Below are 21,280 nucleotides of genomic sequence, written 5' to 3'. Positions count from 1 at the left end.
TAAGATTCATATATTAATTTGAATTGATCCATACAGAGCAAATTATGGCTGATGCCTTGTTAAACTGCTACATGTAATCTTACACAAGGACTGATTTCTACTTTTCAGATACAGACCCATCAGTCCAGCTGATGTGGATGGCGCACACATAGATTTATCCAAGGATAAATTGAGTTCTCTACAAAACACTGGTGAGGTTGCTCAGAGTCTTTTAATATTTGCATTTCCTTTCTGTTGTGCACTGAAATGGCCTGAACTTGCAAGATGCTCAGAGGTCTCCACTCTCATTAACTTTAATGGGACTCTGAAATCGCTAGAGAGGAAGTGTTCAATACTGAGAAGATGCAATATAAAATTCCAACTTTATATTCATCTGCATTTTCATACTTCGCGTGCTGTTTTGTCCACACAGAAAGTAACTCTTTAGCAGACACGGTGGCCAAAATGTAAGGAATTAAAAGAACTTGGTAGCAATGCTTTTTACTTCCTTCTGAAGGCACACAGAGAGGCACTGATACATACGAGGAAGTGGAAATCTTCCAGATTGATTTTGGTTCCTTTGCCCATTCTAGACAAAAAACAACAGACAAACAAGTCTACACAAAGAGAAGGCTGGAGCTAGGAAAAAGGGGAGCTGCAGCCCCTGGCAAGACATGAACTTGCCTTTGTTTGAGGATGTGCTTGGGGCTGAAGAGCTCACCATCTACTGTGGTCTCTAGAACATGGATTAGAAAAAGACAACCAGACAAACCCATATTGCTCTAACATGCTTTTCCTGTCCTTATAAAAACAGCTGGTTGTAAGAAAACATTTGTTTGCAGATATATTTAAGAAACAGTTTGGTTGTGAAATTTTACATGTTGTTAATAGAAGTTAGATGTGCAACTTTCTTTAAACACCATGATTTGTGTGGGAAACTACACAAACTATGCAATACACCCGGCAATTTCAGACACTATTCGATCTTGAATTCTAAAGACATGAGAACAACTACTACATAAACTTAATTTCTTGTATTTCTAGTCTTTAAATTCAGGTATTGTTATGAAAAAGCCAATACCATTAATTACACTATTCTTTATAAATGACCTCACTCTACAAGGCACAGTAACAGTCTCATCCTGTAAAATACCAGCAAACTTGGTGGTTTAGGTATTATCCATTAGAACTCAACTTTATCAAATAACACTGCCTACAGTTGGCAACAGCCTGTAGAATCTTGAGATAAACCCTGGTCCACTTAAGTCACTAGTAAAAATACACTTACACTCAAATAGGAACAAAAAAATCACCCTAGATGCCATGCTTGCTTAAGTCACATTTAGTAGAACACCCCTGTCCTAACCCTAATATCCCAAGATAGCCAAATTCTAGTCCATTATAAATTTTCATACAGCATGTGCATAGAATTTATTAATGACAAACAACAATAAACATTTGTACATCTAGTTTTTGTCTGTTGTCCTGCGGGATTTGAAGGGTCTTGCAAACTTAACAGAGTAATCTGAAGAATACACGAAGCTACTGCCTCACTCACAACTGAACACCAGCCATTTCTGGGGCAAAGTGACAGTTAATAACAACACCAGCAACGGCAAGACGAGCAAGATGAAAAGTGAAGAGCAGTAAATACACGAAACATAGCAAGAGGAGCTTGTCAGTGATATGGGGTTTAGACATGGCTTTTCTCGCTAATGAAACAATTATGCTTAGATGTTGGATTTGACATATTCTTTCCTAAATGCCAGGGACAGCTTTACTTAAGATTAATTAAAACAGAGTAATTGAAAAAAGAAATTCATTAATTTTGCTTCAAACTCCTGAAAAAAAGATTTTTTTTCAATGGATTTTGTAAAAGGAGCTGGAGATTTCACTATTCGCATAAAAACCCCTCTGACTTGCCAACACGTGCCAAGTGTGTGACTAATGCCATTTAAAACAGACGAGTCTACTCACGCCACCCACCCCCAAAACGGGGCTTGTAATGGAAAGTCTGACAGACCCTTAACTATAGTGGCACTACTGGGTGCAGCTATAATATTACCCTCATAATTCTACTATATAATAACAACAAAGGAAAAAAAAGGTGAAGGGTCATTGCGCTTTGTCTTTAGAATTAAGATGGCTGTCTTCATCCTTACAGCATACTCTTAATTCTGGAGACACATCTTAATAACCTCTAAATAGTTCCAACAAAAGAGCCGTGTCAGAGGAATGAGCAGGCCCCAAGGTGTTTCAACTGGAGTGTTTTCATCTGCCTTTATTGCTCTATCCCTCTCCAGAATTAAGGCAATAACCTGTGATAAATTATTCAGGAACTGCTACAGGGATCAAAGCAAAATCATTCTGTTAAAGTGCTGTTTGCAACATTTGGCACTTAGTGTGAAAACTTTTAATGTGTGCAAGCTGAAAATCAAGGATTTTAAATAATTTAACAGCATGGAGTTTCTACAAACCAGCTAAAGATAGCATGGTGCTACTTAACTGCTTTTTCCACACATCCCTTTTTCTCCATGCATTTCTAGCAAACCTGATGATGTCACAATGATAAACAAAGTACTACTGAGATTCCAGCTACCCAGTGGATATATTACTTAACTGGATTGGCAGGAGAAACCTGGAAATCCTGAGGAGAAAATGAGGCGCTGTTTTAATACTGGACATTTTTCCTATTAATATAAAAACCTGAAGAAGGAAGTATCAAAAAAAAAGGGGGCACATAACTCCTTAAGCCATCTTCAGTTCTATTTGGTCTCCCTGTAAAAACAACCTAAACATATGTTTTGTATGCAGATGTAATGATTACAAATGTATTTTTAAAAGAAAGAGCTCCCTTGTTGCAGCTGTTTTTCAATGGTGCTGTTCAGAAATATTAAAAACCTAAAAAACCAAACCCCAGCCAGTTAGAAAGTCCTAGTAAAACCCACAAATTAAATGAATTTGGCAGTCCTGGACCATTTTCATAGTGATATTTTAACAGTGTCATCTCCCTGTGGATCAGAATACTAAGCATTTTATTGAGGAACCGAACTGGTTTTGTTTTCAGTACTTGCAAAATGAAGTACCTGAAAGCGCTTTTGCATGTATTATTTATTCATTATGATAGAAAAAATAGCTTTAACCTAATAAATTATGTTTAAGAGAATTTAGAGCAAAAGTTTTGTTTATGATAAAGCAACAGATTTAGTTCTTTATCAGTAGCTTAAAGCACCAAGTTTTCTTTATACAAATTAGACAGATGGTGCTTACAGTAGAATTTACTAAAGGTCTGTCACAACAAATGCAGCCAAGCTGCATATTTAATCACTGCAGAACCTTGTCTACCTGCAGCTGCCAACTGCTAATCCAATTTCCCTGATAAATGTGGCAAGAGACACGATCAGCAATAAAGAGCATCTAACTCCATTTTCCTGCAGGGCGTCTTTTGATGAACATTTAGGACGGAAGCACGGAGTGCACTGTGTGGCCCTGGCTTGTGGCAGCTGCATGCATTTTGAAGACACAGTTCTCAGGTTACTCACTTAATTCTGCCACTATCATTATGTTGCTATTGATCTCAGTAGCTCTTGTCTACACAGCATTACTCTAGATGAAGCTGAATCAGGCAGTTATCATGCATCAAACTTGCTCAAAAGCCTGGAGATTTCCCCTTAATTACTTGTGATTTTATTTGCAAATACCGTTAAAGTGTAATCAAGCAGTCACTTTCCAGGGTCGTTAAGAACTTGCTAGTTTAGGAATATATCACTGGCACTCCATTAAAATTTCTCTACCAAGATAGTTTCAAGCAAAGGAGACAGGACAAATATTTTAATAAACTGACTCCTCACGTGAGATAAAGCCACTTTCCTGCAGAAAGGGTGAAGCTATCAAGTCACTTCTTTGTCCTTGTTTTTAGGGTTTTAACTTGAGAATGTAAGAGATGAATCCAAGATAGATGAACTGTGTCTACTTCATAAATGAAAAGTTATCCAAATTAAATACCTACAGCAACAACAAAGGAGGAAAGTAGAATTAACTGCTGAAATAACCTGAACTACTATTTAAAAAAACAATATTTGCTTAATTCAAATGATTATTGTGAGCTGAGCATCTTCTAGTCATGTCAGCCACGTACTGCAGGCAAATCAGTTACTAAGTATTTCTACCATATCTATCTGTTTTCTTACAAAAAAGTGGATAAATATGCTGATGTAGTACTTACGTTTTCATCATATTTTAAAACAGTGAATTAAAAATTACTCTTAGGGTTTCTTCAAAATGACCCAGTGTAGCTGAAGTGAGCACTCCAGTGCACATTGTTAACTATTTATTCCATGACAGCAAAAGGGGATCTCTAATGCAATAGTGCTCCAATATATTATCATTCCTGATGATGCAGCTTCTACCTAGCAAGTCTTTTTCTTCCCTAAAATATACTGTTGTTTTGACACAAACAGCTTGCTACACTTAAGGATTTTACTAATAAAACATAATGTTGTGTTAGATATTATGACTGTTGCCACAGCTGAACTGACTTGTCAAATCAATCCTAATATAGCTCCCACAGGCACATAAAAACCTTATTTAGCTATCAGTTATCCTAATCACTTTGTTCAGTTTAAGGGTGCAATACTTCAAGACCAGTTCCTATTTATACATATATGCCCAGCCATTTAATAAAGTCTTGATTTATATAATAAATTCTTGCTTGAAAAAAATACTTCAAAGCAGCCGTGTTTATCAATTGTGTTGCAACATGTCTCCTCATACCCCCAGATAAATATATGAATATACACAAACAGGATATTTACATGGGAAAAGGGAATATTACCTATGAACCAGATAGGCTATCACTGAAGACAGACTTGTTCCTTCCATTATAAATAGGGTCAAATGGGGCCCCCTGATCTGCAAAGCACTGAAAAATCCGAAGGCCTTTATAAAATCTTTGTACAGTTTGTTTAGGATGGTACCCAGCACCTGTTGTATCTTTACTGTCTACTTTCCTAAATATATATATATATATGTATACAGGTATAAATATACATCCAAGTATACAGGTATATACATGCCAGGAGGGACAAACAGAAGATATGACAAGCTTGTTGCTAAATGTGTGTTCCACTATTAGTTTCTCCCATCAATAATTTCTTTCTCTGTAATTGAAATAAACCTACCTTTGCTTCTTCTTGTACAAAACTACTGTTGAATAGCTGAGCCACACTTTCAAATGAAACTGTGAGAGGAAGCATGAAATTCTCAAACTCATCCTCATCTTCACCTGCAGGAAAAGAAACCAAAACAAAAGAGCAGAAGCATCACATCATAGTCACACTGTTCTTCGGAAGGGTCAGCCTCGTAGACTTATATAGCAAAATCTCACTGACATCATGGGAACTTTCATATGACCTACAGGAACAAAAACCTGAGGTCTGACACATTTTTACTGAGCTATAAACAAAGAAGACAAACTGTTGATTGTAAACAAGTTCTATGTGGGACTGGCACATCTCTGCATTTCACATCTTTCTCCTTTTCCCATTTCTGTTCCCTCTGTCAATCTGACAGCATTTGTTCCCTGCCCTAGAAGAAGACACAGAAAGTCACGACTTAACAGTTAGAAAATGTTAAATTTTAAACTGCAATAATAAATCAGACCCTTTTACATGTGTATTTTGGAGTATGATGTTTAAATCATCGTCTTTTATGATCGTATGCTATTTTTTCTAACTCCTACCTCAGTACACAGAATGCAGCTGCTGTGGAAGTAAATCTGAACTGTGCTGGGTTGTGTGACACTATTGACTCATTTGTTTCAGAAGGTGTGAATTTAGAGTAAAAGAAACAAGATGCTGTGGGTAGGGAAAAGAGATTGTCTTGGTTTGACAACTGAATGATTAACTGGAAGTCTGGGCTGTTACTTGTTTTGTCATGATGCTGAACAAGTAACTATAAACAACAACATCTCAGAAATGGCAATTTGCATGAGGACTGGTACTCATGCCACTTATCTTTAGGCCCTTAATGAGGGTAGCTTGCCTCTCACACTGCAGATCCCCCTCGGGAGTAATTCAGAGTAGGAATTTAATTTATGTTCTTTAAAGAGCTCTTTGCTATAGGGCTTCTCTCCCTTCTCTCTTCATAGGCAAAGTCTGCCAAACTAAGTTGCAATTGAAGTTAGAAGGAGTCTTATGTGTGTCAAACTGGTTGTGCAAAGCCAGTGCGAGCTTTACAGTTTATCTCCTACACTTCATATACCCATCTGTAAAATGGGCCTAATTACAACCTCTTACTTCTAGGAGTACAGCAAAGAGCAAATCACTCACCCCAGTACCACAGTAAGAATGACACAAAAGGCCAAGAAGAAAGAAGGCCAGGAAGTAAAACCAGTCACAACAGGGAGCAAAACATGCACTAACACATAAATCCAAATGGCAAAAAATGACAGAAAAAACCCTAAAAATCAAAATACTCAGCAGCTTCTCATTGAGATGTCACATCTGAACTGAAAGAGGCAAATATCTTCTGAGAGAAATAACTGTGATCCTGCAACTAAACCTGCCTCGTAACAATGTAAATACTTACAAGGAGAGGAAGGTTACAAAGCAATCCCAATTCTGGCACTTCCTCAGCTCTGAATACTTGGCTTTGTGGCCTGAACTGCTTCCTTTTAATACAGGGCTTTTGTGGCCAGTTTGCCAGGTATCTTTTAAAAAGCAAAAGGAAATAGTTTTCAATCACTTCCCACTGCTGCATTGGTCAGCCAGTTACAGAGCCTTCAAACTGCAACATATGCTCAAACACTTCCTTAACCTAGCAAAGTAACCAACCAAACCTGTGACCTGTCCTGCACCTGCAGCAGGACCCAACAGGATGAGATGCTTTGTGCTAGGTTTCAAAGGTACTGCTGGCAGCAACAGGATCTGGTGACTGTGGGAAAATCCAACCCTGTTCATCTTTGCCTGTCTCCTCTTTGCTCCCTTCAACCAGAGTCAGTCTTTTTATTTGTCATTTCTGGACCTTTGTCTTCTCTTCTGATTACTCACAGTAACCCCAGACTGTTCATCTGGCTTTTTGTTTCTCTCTTCTTTTACCAACTCCAGTTCCTCAGGCAGCTCCAATATGGTATTAGTTTTCTGTGCTCCCAATCTCTTTGCTCAACCAGCATCAGCCTCCTCTTACCCTTCTAGAAGCTAAACTATTTCTATAGGCATCACATATCCTGATGTTTTTCTCCTTTCAACTGCTTATCAGATCTTCCTCAGAGGAAAAAACAATACCAAAATAACTAATAAATAAAGACCAATCATTGAGAAAGAGTCCCATGCTGGTACCGCCCCTTGGCAACATAAAGACTAACAGAAGTCATCTGGATACTGCTCTGTGAAGCAGCAGGACTCAGTTGCCATTGATAGAGAAGGAAAAACCTGAATTACCACAAGAAAGCGAGTAATACTTCATCTCATCTGGAGTGCTGCATATCATTAGAAGACTATCTCTACAAAGATGCTATGTACACACTCAAATTCAAGAATTCCTGAAGGCAGAATCTCAAGCATGCTTTGTTAAAAAGCTGAGAAGACCAAAGAGCTACCAGATGGTAGGTAGTTGGACCAGACTGGCCCAGTGTTGATTGAGACCAACACTTGAATGACAAACCAGCTACTTCTGGATATGGATAAAGTAAAATCTGATGTGCTATTTCTTAGTAGGTAGCAAAGAAAGATACAGTTAAGACTCAATATAGTATTGCCCTATTAATAAAATATTTTTTAAGTTTTAGAAAAGCAACACAAATTACTACCTATGCATTTCTTTTGCATTATGGTACAAGCTGCATTCACATCCATGAACAGCACAGTATTAATGAGGGAAAGAAGAAGCTACCCTAAAGAAATCTACCATGGTAAACTCCTCATTTTCTACAACTCAAACTATGCATACACATCCTTATTCTGTCCTTTGAAAGAAAAAAGATGCCTCACTTCTAAGTTATATATAGTAGATCTGCATGTGGCTTACAGTAATAGTGTTTCAAACCCGCTTCACTTGGAGAGATTTGGCACTGAGCATGATTGCACATACCTGTAAGTACAGGACACTGACAAATCATGCTGAATGAATACCTGAAGGTATTTCTACAGCTTAGATCTACTTTGTCTGGCACTGAGAAGAAAAAGTGCTTAAAATTTATTAATCCAAGCAAAACCTTTTGTTTAAACATAGCTTTACTGGTGGTGCTGTATTAATTTTGGTCACTATATACTTCAACAGAAGCATATTGAGTTTACAAATCTTGGACAAAGAATGTTGGACAAAATGATGCAATTCTAAATGCCAAAAAATTATTAAAAGCACAACCTGGGCCACATAAGGAATTTAAAGTCTAATTACATTCACATGAGCTTAGAGTAAATCAACAGAAAGTGCATTCTGATGCAAATACCCAGTAATATATCTTTGTTCTTTCCTACTACAAATTAATCTTGATCTTGAAGCTGTTAATCCAGAGGAATCACAGTGACCTCTATCAGTTTGTAGACAGTCGTAAGTCACATGCCTGCATTTTGGCTGACACATAATACATGACCTCTGCTTTGGGGTGCAATTTTTAACACCTGTAAACTTGTTTTTTCCAAATCCCTTTTTTTTCATTTCCACCCTGTAGGAAAACTTACAGAAATTGCACATGCAACCCATTGTATATTAGCAAATGTGCCTATTGCTTACATTACAGAACACTGAGCCCATACTGAAGGCAGTTAGACTGTAAGTAAATGCAGGTCCAGTTCACAGTTGCTATTCTTTAAGAAAACACTGATAAACATGGTTTGGTCTTGCCTCAAAGTTAACCGTTTTCAGCACTAGACAGTGCAAGCACCCATTATCAGCAAGGGGAAGAACAACTACACTTGCCTTATGTGACTGTGTTGATCATCTCTGCACACATGTTGCCTAGTTAAGTCTTTGCATAGGGACTTGCCAAGTTGGACGGGGCTTGGAGCAACCTGCTCTAATTGAAGGTGTCCCTGCCTGTGGAAGGGGGCTGGAACTAGATGATCTTTAAGGTGTCTTCCAACCCAAACCATTCTAGGATTTTATGAATAAAAAACCCCAAACAACATTCACTAGAAGCAAGAAGGTTCTGGCATAATTGCTATGTCCCCCTGGAAATGTGAAAGACTCAGGCACTTAGTACTGTAAATACTCGTAGTTAATACAAAAAGTACTTCTGTGCAAAAAAATATCACATCTTGCTTATTTCTTCAACAGAAGGCAACAAATACAGTGTTCATGTTTAATACCGTAAATCTCAAAAGTTGCTCAGCAGTGCTTTAAACACCAACATATTTACTGTACAATTCAGTTGCTATTTGATTGGTTTAATAACCTTAAAAATTCATGGTACCACACAAGACAGGAAGGTGTCTCAGGGACAGGGGAGAAGGATCTTACCTAACTCTACCATGAGAAGACGAGTGAGAGTAGTGTAGAACACTGTCCGGCATCTGAGGTCACTGAGGCTGGATTTATCACTGATACCCAAGAAAGGAAAGTGCTTACTCTGTTGAAATGTAAGCATATGAAAAGTTAAGTGTGCTACAAGATTTACTACACACAACGTTTTTTAACATAGTAAGAAAACTTACTGTGTGATTCTGAAGCATGAATTTCACAGCCTCTATTTTCACAAGCTTTTTCAGGAGACTGTAAGTAGGAGGTGTTAAGGAAGAATGAGCCTCGCAGCATCATGATTACATTACCAGGTTGTACAAACTGCCACGATCTTTTAGTGAGGAAAAAAATCCTTACTGAAACAATAACAAATATACATTAAAAAAACCCATATCTGAATTTCATCCAGAAATATACATCATAGAGATATTCTTTAGAACATTAAAGACCATAAGCTATTATTAATTAAAGCGATTACTTTTCATAGCATATATTCTAGTCACAAAAGAGATGGATGAACTAAATGACTTTTGTAATTAAACGGAGAGTTTCTGATAATAAACGTGCTGGTTTTTCCCCATATAGACCTGTCTCTCCAGCATGTAAAAAAAACCCAGTGGTTTTGAAACTGCCTGTATTGGAGATGACTGGCTCGTGGCAATGGGACTGGTTGCAGCCCTAAGCTGCACTGAAGTAATGGCCCCCAAACTACAGAGGTGATCTTCCTGACCCATCAAAATCACATTTAATTTGTTTCAGTTACAAGAGCTAAAAATACATCTCATATGTATTAAGTGATGTCGAACACTTAACTGAAGTATTTTCAGATGTGTAAGAACTGAATGGGAACCTCTTAAGAACATACAAGATCTCAGAGCCAGAGCAAGGTCCAACACAAGGTAGTACAGCTGCGACCTTTGGAGCTATCTAGGAATACATCTACAGGAATCCGGTGCTACAAAATACAAAGCTAATTTAACTGACTACTGCCAAGCATGAACTGAAATGTTCCACTCCACAAACTGGCTGAGTTTAAGGCTGTGCCAGACCAGCAGCGTGGAATTGGCCCCAGCTCCATGCTCTGCCTCCCCTTGGGAAGGTGTCCTGGTTTGGTCTATGCATTGCACTAGCATACATGACCCCCTCGGCTGGAGCTCCTGGCCCTGGTCCCCGCGATAAGCTCAAGTCTGTTTATACCTGCTTGTACAGAAGGGCTCCCAGGGAGATGCACACTAAATGACACAGAGGCAATGTGTTTCCTAGACTGCTTGTATCTGCAGATCACATATTCTAGCTGATTTACTAGGTGGTTACACCTGATGAAATGCACTATGTTTCTTAAAAATACTTCTTTAAAAGCATCAAAAATCGTATTATTAAAAATCGGGTTTGCAAAAACTATGTTATAGAAGCCCTTAAAGTTCAAGCTGTTAAGACCTGCTCTACAACTGGACTCCTTTCCTAGCTGTGTGCACTGTGAACATCTCTAATAGCAAAAGCACACACCAGTTCCCTGCCTCAGATAATGGAAGCATTTGGGGTGGGAATAACAGGAAATACACTGTGTATTCCAAAGAGATCCATGCTGACATCTGTGTGAGATTTGTACAGAGGTAACCAGACGTTATTTAGCAAAACAGAAGCAAGAGAATGGGCAGAGCACTGGCCTGGAGTTTTCAACTCCTGCTTCCCCTTCATTTGACATAAAATTCCTGCATGGCTTTCAACAAGTCAAAGTTTCTCTGTTTCAGTTCTGCAATGGGGATATAAAAGGCTTTTTGCCATCCAAGTATACTGACACATTTTTCAGGAATGCCACAGGAAAATTCAAACCACAGAAACAGCCGTAAATACTGAAGGCATCGAATGAAAGAAATGACTTACAGGCTTGTACATCAGGTGTCATTAATTTATCAAGCACTGCTGATCCATGACACTGATGAAGTTCTTTAAGAAATAAACAGTATGATTATCATGAATTATTATGAACTTTAGACTGTACAGTAGCGCCTACAGTCCTGAACAAACACCCGTAGCACTTATTATTGTTACTACTTGTTTTTGAGTGCTTGCTGCACTCTGCCATTCCTGCACATAATTGATTGAAGAGTTCAATTACTTTTATGGGAATAAACAATTTCCCTTTTCATTGTAAATGGATTAAATTCTTTTTTAAGCAGGTAAAAGTGTAAGAATAGGGTTCATACCTGTTATTGGAAAATCTCCTAATCTAGTTTTAAGATGGTGTTCCTCTGTCAATCCATAACATTTGACATCACATTACATGGTTTTATATTGCAAAGCTACACAGTTGGTTTCGGTTTTTTTTCCCTGTTACAAGGGAAAGCCCTTCATAACATAAAGCTAACAAAACAGTGGAAAATGAATCTTTGAGAGACTATAAGTATTTTACCCCAAGTTATTGTACAAAATAACAACGAAATTGTACTTATTTTGCTACAAAAATATACAGTGGAAAAGTTAATTATCAGAAGAACTAAACATGCATGGGGGAGCACTATGGCTTCAAAGACATAAAGGAATGACTAACATATTCCATTATGTAAATGAATTCAAAGATATTTCAGGACTGATCAGCTAGGAGGGACATAATGATTTATAATTCAAATAACTGAGCTTTGAAATCAAATTGGGCTAATATATTTCGAAATATGCAAACCTGGAATAATTGTGAAAGTAATGTAAACCATGACAGCAGCTCCAATCATTTGTTGCCTTTGTTGTTAATACTATCCTATGTCTTTTCTTCTTGGTTTTGATTCTGTTATGCAGTAAAGCTGCTGAAATATGGTTTGCTTTTAATTCTTCATTATCTTTTAGACTATTATACATGTAAGAAAAGAAAAATACCAATTCCAAAGCCTGTGTGGAAGCTGACTGACATCCAGGAAAGTACTGGAATTAAATAAATAATTATTCTAACCTTTCAGGCTAGCCACAATTTAATCTATATCAAATACTGAAAATTGATCCACTGGATCCAGCATCTTAACAATACATTCTTTCTTTCAAAGCAGTATATACTTAATGCCTTTAAAAAAACCCCTAATATAATGTGAAAAGGCCAAAGTTTGCAATGCCAGCAAGTAGTTATAAACTACTTCATATGTTTGAAATAAAAAGTACTTCAGTATTATTATTAAAAAAACCCCTATTGGTAGAGTTTTTAATAGGAAAAAATACATATCTTTAAAAGCCAAAATGACCAGTGAAATTGGGTTGTACATCATTTTCTGGGAAAAAGGAAAAACAGCCTCGACAGGTGTAATTTATCATTTTTCTGATTTAATACCAAAGAAATATATTAAAATAATAAAAAGAATCCTGAAATCCTCAAAATTTGTAGTGATAAATAGCCCTCCCTGTCTTTATTGCATTATGCCTACTAACAGAAATATTGCATGGTGGATTTTGCCAGACAAGGACGATTATTTTCCAATAAAAAGTTGCATATTAAATTCCAGCACAAAAGTGGGTGTCTAATACTTCTGAAATCTTTTATGGTTTGCCAGGGAACACAATTTTAAACTTAACTAATACAACATCACGGGGAAGTGAACCAGCATTAAAGCTGTCTTTGTAGCACCCCACCCAGCTAAGCAGAAAAGCAACTGTTCTCAGGATTTTTGTTTGAAGTATTTCCATTAAAGAGTCATCGAACAAATTTTGGTATTTATGGTTTTAGTTAATCTCTTTTTTGCTGGTCTTTAAACATTTCACACTCATGTTTGAGGTTTATGCTGCTTTATGGTCAGATTTATGTGCTGCTTTACATCCTAACTATGCACGGGGGTCTGAAACTGCTCTTGCAACAGTTAGCAAGTTTCTGCAAAGAAAAACAACCCCACAATTTCATCACACTTCTGCTCTTCAGGAGAACATAGGTTATTAAATATCTACTTCTCCATCTTTTTCTAGGTCCTGGTGTTGTATCTGTTTCATGAGCAGAAACTCATTTGCTGCAAATATAATTTGAGTAGTTTGAAAACTAAAATTATCCAGACATTTCAGCCTGGGAAAGTATTATTTGCACCAGCAGTTTAAGGTGACCCTCATTTTTGAGAACTACCATGGGAATACAAGCCTCCAGAAAACAATCTGAAATGCTAGATGCCTGTTGGCTTTAGCTGATTAGGGTATGCAAGTATACATACACACATAAACAGGTAAGCACTTGAAGTTAGGTGCACCACATTAAATTTCTTGGTTATTTTGAAAGTGTCTAGAACCCTACTGAAACAATAAGTATATAGTACAAAAGAAGAGAGATCTCATTAGCCCCTCCATGAATATCATTAAGAAATGCCTCCCCTTCTGTTTTTGCCAGATTTCTTAGTAATGTTTCACTTTCAAGTCCTTCCCAGCCCTCCTTCTGTGATGCCATGAGAGCATAAACACTTGCATATTTAAAACATCAAGTCAGCTGCTTGATGGTATTTCAAGTAAACAAATAGAAGTACACATTGTATTATTTTCATGAAACTAAATTCACTTATGGAATGTGAAAACCCACATTCATCTTTCAACCCAAGGAAATATATTAAAATCCTTCTGATAGGATTCAAGTTCTATGGAGAAATAAAATAATACCAATTGTGGTATTCCAGGTGCCTTCCCCTCTGCTTCCCTAACAATCTCCTCTACAAAATTACTGCAAAGTTGTTTGCATTTTAAAACAGAGAAGGATTTCAAGACTGAAAGTAGTATCGAGCCCTGGCAGTTTATTATCTGTCCTGTACCTTTAAGCATTGTGCCACATTAAAACTAGCTACTACTTTTCAATCTTCTTGCTCAACTGACTGAAGATTCAAAGAGCAAGTATTCTCCAGCTTGTGGTAAGAAAGAACAAGATACAAAAGGTTCGCAACAGATAAAAAGTTAGCATCATGATCTGGCCCAGACTTCCACAAAAATACCTGAACCCAGATAAAATCCACGTGCAAAGTCAAAACTGCTTTATGAGTAATAATGATGGTACTGACACAGTGAGGAACGTGGAATCAGGCAATGACAAAACATGTGCAGAGGCTTGTGATTAAAATCTCAGCTCATGCTTCATATCCCAGTTGACTCATCCTGAAAGCAGAACCAATCCTGTTCTCAACCACCAACAGCATCGCTCCTGTTCTCAATACTGCTGAACTCATCAACAGTATTGACTTCTAGAAGATTAGGAATAGGATAGATGACCATAAGTAACTAGTTACATGATTTCTCTTTTTTGGCTAAGAAGTACGTGGAAATAAGTGCACCATTAAAAAACAATGCACAGAAAAAGATAAACCAAAAGAGTAAATATTAATATTCTGATTGTTTTAAAAATGTGGCATATGAAATACCAAAAGTCTTGCTAATGATATTTACCTTATTATTGTCAAGTAATATATGCCACAGACAATGCAAAGGATATCCAACAGAAAGATCATTCAGAAATTGAAGAGTTCTTGAAATCACAGGTTCACATCTTCCCCAGTATTTAAGATTTGTCACACTGGAATAAAGAAAACAAAAGAGTGAGATTCTACAACCCATTTTCCCCTTTTTGAGAAGTGCAGTGCAAAAGTTCAAAGTGATAGCACATTATACTACAGATGTATTTCTGTGATACATCTTAGGATTTCCCATTTATGAGACAGAAAATGCTACAAAATCATGCTCTGTCTTTTTCCTGAACAGGGGATTCAAACATTCTTGTAATACTGTAATAATACATTCATGTTTTAAAAATCCATCATCTGTCATAATGAAACAAATTACCTGGAGCTTACCACTACTTATATCTATCTTACTTGCTGACACAATATCTGGCCACTTAACTTCTCTAGTATTTATCTGCTCAGTTTTGCACAAGGTAAAAACAAATTGCCATAAATTCCCCAGGAAAATTTCCACAGGAGAAATGAGGCACAGAAAAACTAAGGGGCAGTTGAGAGAACTACTGAAACACCGAATTCCCGGTGAAACTCGACCTTGCAGTTCTTGTACTAATCCCTGTTTTTCCTCTTCCCTACACCAAACACTTAACTAAAGTCAAGATACATAGGGGATACTGCATCTCCCTAATTGCAACCCTTTCAGACATAGGAAGCATACTCTGATTAATGGACCAATGCATAAATAATGATATATGATAACTCTAGACCTATTATCAACCCTTGGGGAACACCACATAAAACAACTTACCATTTTTGACAACAAACTCTTAGAGTTAGCCTTTCAATGAAGTCATGCAGCTAACACTTGCTCTGCTACCATCCATACTTTAACGTGATAGGTGAAACACAGAGCTGGGACCCTCTACAGCCTCTTCTGTATTGTGTGACAGTGCAGACACTAGTGACCGGGGATGGAATCTGTTGTGTTCACCTACTAGGTTTATTAGGAGGTGAAGAGGTGGCATTAGCCTTCAGATGAAAGGGGTAAACTGAAGCCAGTAAAGTGGAAGGATGCAGCTTTCTCCAAACCAGGAGCAGTTACAACAGTAAGTGAAGAGTCTCTGGTCTTGCATCTGACATTTCCCAGCTTTCTTAGGGAAATGCCAGGTAGGCAAATGTCATCAATCGTACTGAATGGCAAATATCTGAGACTTTCTGTTTCTGCTGTAAACTCCAGCCAGTGAGTCCAAGTAGAAAGTACTCCAGCAGCCCCCTCCCAAATGCACGTATCAATAATACACCAATCATTAGCAACTTTTTCTTGTATTCTTTGAAGAATCCAAGTTGGGTTGCTTGGCCTATAGCAAGTTGCATCCTCTTACTTCCCTTTCCTGAAGGCAAGTTCTGTGCCCTACTCATTCTGGGACATACACCATCTCCCTCAGTTGCTCAAAAACCCTGAGAAAGTTGAACATCCTCTTCTCCCAGACAGGGAGAGAATGGTGTGTAAGCCATTCACAGCAGAGTTTCAGATACTGGGTTCCTCTGGACAAATAAAACGAGGCCATCACAGCCTTTTGAAACATAGCCCATTCACATAAAAAGGAAGTAGGACTTCTTGGCTCGGAAGCCTGGGCACCTATTCCTGTTAGGGATACCAAAGTGCTAGGGTGTTATCTCACACAAGAATAAGTAATTTCAGATTTGTGTGCCTCAGTTTCCTTGTGTGTGGAATATGCATAATGATTTTGACTTCACACTGCAAGACCATGCAAGACCATGATGTAAGAGCAGTGGTAACAGCTATTTATTCCATGATGCAGCAGGATTACAATTTTGGAATACAGAACCTGAAGAAGTGATGTTACATGCCTTAAAATCAGCACTGATTATTGCTTTTACGTATCCACAGCCTAAAGAATTCACTATACCACATAAACAGCATTCCTGAGTTTATAACTTCCTGAAAAAGAGATTAAGTTTAAATCATCTGTTTAGTATTATTTGCTCAGGAAAAGGCAAATAACAATGCAATTACCAAGCAGTAATCCTCAATTTAGATTTACAAACAAACATTGATTTACTTTCTAAAATCTCTAGGAAAGCTACAGAGGTTCAGATTGCCTTAAAGAAACGGCCCATTCTAGCAAGTCCATAATTCACAGTTTATCCCTACTATGGGGAGTTCTGGAGATGTTTATAGTTGCACTAAATCCTTAACAAGTATATACCATACAAAGCAATAAAAATGAATTTGGAGTACCCAGATTTGACATCAATATCAAAATCATAAAAGGGCTATTTTGCAAAAGAGCCGAATCTTTGTCCTTAGGAAGCCAGATATAAGACATTTAATGAAAAACAAGAAGTCACAGTGACAGCCTGAAGGGCAAATTAAAACTGTATAAATAAGACTCTTCATCCACCATTCACAGTACTTTTGTGTATATCTGTTCTTTCACGTCATGGTTGCATTTGGTTGGCTGAAAGATGGAGCAATAATATAAAAGCCAGAAAGTTCTCATGAGTGAACACAGGCTGAAAAATTTCTATTATAATCATAGCAATTCCCATTTCTGTTTCTGTCTTATCGATATCAGACAAGATGAAAGACACCTAAAATGTAATATTTTAAGAGATATCTACAAAACTTTATAAGTATCTTAGAAAATTTGTGAAGATCTAGAGAGGAATCTTGTAATACAAAAAGCATGTATGGAAGAGAAGCCAAGGGATGAAAAAGGAGACAAATTTACAGCTCTTGGAGGAATCATGGCAAGACAGCACTTGGATTTAAGTACTAGTGTCCTTGTTTCCTTCTCTCTCAAGCAGCTTATTGATTTAGATTATGAACCAAATGCAACACAGTCAAAAGAACCTGTCATAAAGTTTCAAGTGAGTTATTGAAAGTAACAGCTAAATGCCTAATTCACCAAAACATCAATGGCAAAGATGAGTGCTGAACACATTTTAAAGGCAAGCACAATAAAAAAGTGGAAATAAAAAATGGCAGAATATTTCCAAGTTTGGTGACCAGTATGACCATACTGAACCACAGACACAATACTGAAAGAGCAGCAGTAATGCTGATGCATGCTGAGAGGTTATGAGACTGAAAAAGTCAAACAAAAGAGCATTACATAAGGCAGCCAGTACTCCTGGAAATAGTTTAGTTTGCCTTTAGTAAGAAGACAAGAATAAAATATTAGCTTCTAAAATGTGCACCAGAGAAGCTTCCCAGCCTTGCATCTTCTGGACCCTCCAGCTTGCTATGGGTTCGTCACCATGACTGCCTACCAATGCAGTTCCAATCAGCACACCAAACACCTCTTCCCTTAATACAGTGCTTAAATGTATTAAGAGCCTGTGTGTTTTTAACCTAAATCTACAAAAGGAAGATAAATAATGACTAGATATTCCAATTTACAGTTCTCTGGCAGAAGGTTTACCATATTATCCCCAGAAAAATCATAATTCTTTCCACATTCAAAGTCATTATGTTATCTGGCCAAGGCACAGATAGCCACTTCCAGCCTCTTAAATCCATGTCACGTCTTCCTGCCCCTCACAATGGGTGCCCCTATTTACCATCCTGTTCTCAGTTTATGATTTGGGAAGGCCTCTTCAGACACATGGACCATACCACACTGCTCTGAAAAGTTCTGCATGGTGCACAGCACAGTCTCATGCAGCCTTCATACAAGACGTAGCAGTTCTTACAGCAGTAGTAGATGGGAAATGATACTTCTGGAGCATCCTGGAATATACTGGAGCATTTCCCATACATGGAGTGGAATCCCCAGCTTAAAAGGGAGAAATTAAAAACTTGAAGTGCCATTTAAAAAAGAAAATTTTAGAGGAGGAGACAGAATTGGGGATTGTAGAACAGCAAAGCAAAGCATAGTCAGCACAGAATAGGGAGTGCTGAAGGGTGAGCATGTACTGTACAGAGAAAATCCACTTGGTCACAGGGATGCTGGGTACCTGCATTTATCACTGCATGCCAAGGTGCTCAAACATTGCTTACAGCCATTTGTAAGCACCCAAAGAATTCATCCCTCCTCTTTCAAGAAGATCTTGAATCCCTTCTCTGAAATGCAGGTTCGTTATCACAACCAACCTGAGGAACCCCAGGAACATTATACTTCCTGCACACACATAGGTTACTGTACCTCACACACAGGAGACTTGGTAAGATGATGAAGAAGCAATTGCAAAAGTTAAGTTGCTACCAGCCAGAAGAGATAATGACTGCTGTAAATCAGCAAGTTTGGTTTGGTTTTTAAATAACTGAAGCAGTGAGTGAAAACCTTTGAGGCTTGTATAAGGATGACATGAATTGGAAAGCCAGAACCGTGTACATTTAGGAACAGCCTTGGTCTCAAGCTAAGAATATTATAAATGGATTTGCATTATAAAAATAGTTAAAAAAAATACACTTACAAGAAAACTTCCAAAGTTGCTTAAGGTGTGTGCTACCCAATTCCCATTACTGTGCAAGAAAAACGGGCATCCAAATTGTCTACAAAGACTTAGAAAGTCTCTTCCTTATGTGGTACTTAAATTTCAGTCATATTGAACTTAGCCATTTGTTGGCTTTGCACAGTCATGTTTTAATTATTTCTTGTAGATTATCATCATTTACAGTGAAAGCTCTCTGTGGCTCATGACAGTGATTGGATCTATACTTTTCATTAGAGTTGGACAAAAGTGAATAGCTACAAAAATACACATTCCATCACAAATGAAAGTGCCAAGTTTTATTATGCTACGATCCATGGAGTTACATCAGTATGAATGTTCAAAAACCATCAGGAGTATTTATACTTCTACATTGCTTAAACACTATCACATAGAATCATAGAATAGTTAGGGTTGGAAAGGACCTTAAGATCATCCAGTTCCAACCCCCCTGCCATGGGCAGGGACACCTCACACTAAACCATGCCACTCAAGGCTTCATCCAACCTGGTCTTGAACACTACCAGGGATGGAAAACCTCTTATTATATGTAGGTATTTGTGCATCCACCATAGTGAAATCATAACAGTGGTAAAACAAAAGGAGGAGAAAGGGCAAAAAGCATCTGATAGCGATGTCTGGATGTGCGTCTTCTATTCATGTTTCAGTTATTTTATCACAGCCAAAAATACTAAACATTTGGGCAAATAGTTTGTAAGTCCACCCCTCACAGTAAATCCCTTCGATAGGAACTTGACAATAATTGAAAGGAACAAGAAGAGGCTCACGAAGGGTAAGTGAAGAAAAGGCGCCTGAAGCCAAAATAAACAGAAAACACTTTCAGCCAAATGCCCAGAACAGGCTCAAGGACCAGATAGAACTAAAACTACTCCAGTCTAAATATTTCCTTGCCTCTTACCTATACATGGAAGGATCAAGACAGATAGACGGCTATCGCAAAGGAAATGACCAGCGGAAGGAGAGAGAAGACTCCTACTGGTTTTGGGTACAATGTCCCACTCCTTGCCTTAAGAGTCTGTGCCTTGATCCACTCCCAGTAGGCCAAGAGGTGTAAGAAAATGTAATGTGGCTGTCTGGTGAGGAAGCAGGAGTAACAAGGACAGAGAAGTCCATGGAAACAGAGGAATAATGTGTGCCTTTGAAAACAAATTTGAACTACTTAAGGAGAGGAATGGATTTGTGGGGCAAGACAGAACACTAAACTGGTGGCTTTCTAAAATAACAGCGTTAAAAATGCTGACTACATCCACAAGAGAAAAGGGGAATGGTCTCTCAGTCACATATCCTGCCCACTGCGGTTACGAATGTCTCAGTAACAGAGCCCCAGAAATGCTGCCAGACTGGACTGCCCCATCAGACTGCAGCTTTTGGGTTATGTATCAGTATGTTATGGTTTCACACTCAGATTTGCCAACTGGCATGCTAGCAAAGCGGACACACAATTATCAATGTGTTGATAGAGCAGTTTCACAGCTAACTCTTAAAGCTACTGAGCTGTCCATTTCAAGCTGTAACATCCATTCTGTAAAATTAAACTGATCTAATCAATGAACAATTTGTGCTTTTAGGAAAATACAGTAAGCTATGGGGAAAGAGAAAATAAAAATGTAGGGTTTGTAACATCAAAAGCAGCAGAGTTTTGCTTTTTATGTACTTTGTTTTCTTTTAAAATCTTCCATGAAACATTAAAACCCTGTTTTTTTCTTACACAATTTACAGTATTTGTGCAAATACAGCCCTATCCAATCTAAACACATATAGCACTTAGACAACTTGTTAAATGCTATGTTATTTCCTCAATTGACAAAGGCAACAGAGATTTCCTCTCAGTAGCAGAAACAGGTAGAAAAAGAGAAGCAAACTGATGCATCTGGTCTCCAAACAACAGTCCTCTTTCCCCCCTCTTTCCTCAGTTGTTCCAAGTTTCACTGTAGTTTGAAACAATAAAATGAAGCTTAGCTGTC

At 37.8% G+C, this 21,280-nt stretch overlaps 1 protein-coding gene across 1 annotated transcript in view; it reads right to left on the bottom strand.

Moving 5' to 3' along the window:
* RANBP17 (RAN binding protein 17) overlaps positions 1 to 21,280 on the bottom strand; it is a 155,576-nt gene that overhangs the window by 50,265 nt on the left and 84,031 nt on the right. Inside the window, exons 16-19 of the mRNA XM_034066945.1 lie at positions 14,870 to 14,950; positions 9,633 to 9,696; positions 9,439 to 9,547; positions 5,160 to 5,263 (exon numbers count right to left, since the gene is read on the bottom strand). Of these exons, the coding sequence (XP_033922836.1) occupies positions 5,160 to 5,263; positions 9,439 to 9,547; positions 9,633 to 9,696; positions 14,870 to 14,950 (358 nt within the window). The remainder of the gene's footprint in view (positions 1 to 5,159; positions 5,264 to 9,438; positions 9,548 to 9,632; positions 9,697 to 14,869; positions 14,951 to 21,280) is intronic.

Source organism: Melopsittacus undulatus, chromosome 10 (genome assembly GCF_012275295.1).
Source record: "Melopsittacus undulatus isolate bMelUnd1 chromosome 10, bMelUnd1.mat.Z, whole genome shotgun sequence".
Taxonomy (NCBI): domain Eukaryota; kingdom Metazoa; phylum Chordata; class Aves; order Psittaciformes; family Psittaculidae; genus Melopsittacus; species Melopsittacus undulatus.
This window is presented reverse-complemented; position numbering and strand designations above follow the sequence as displayed.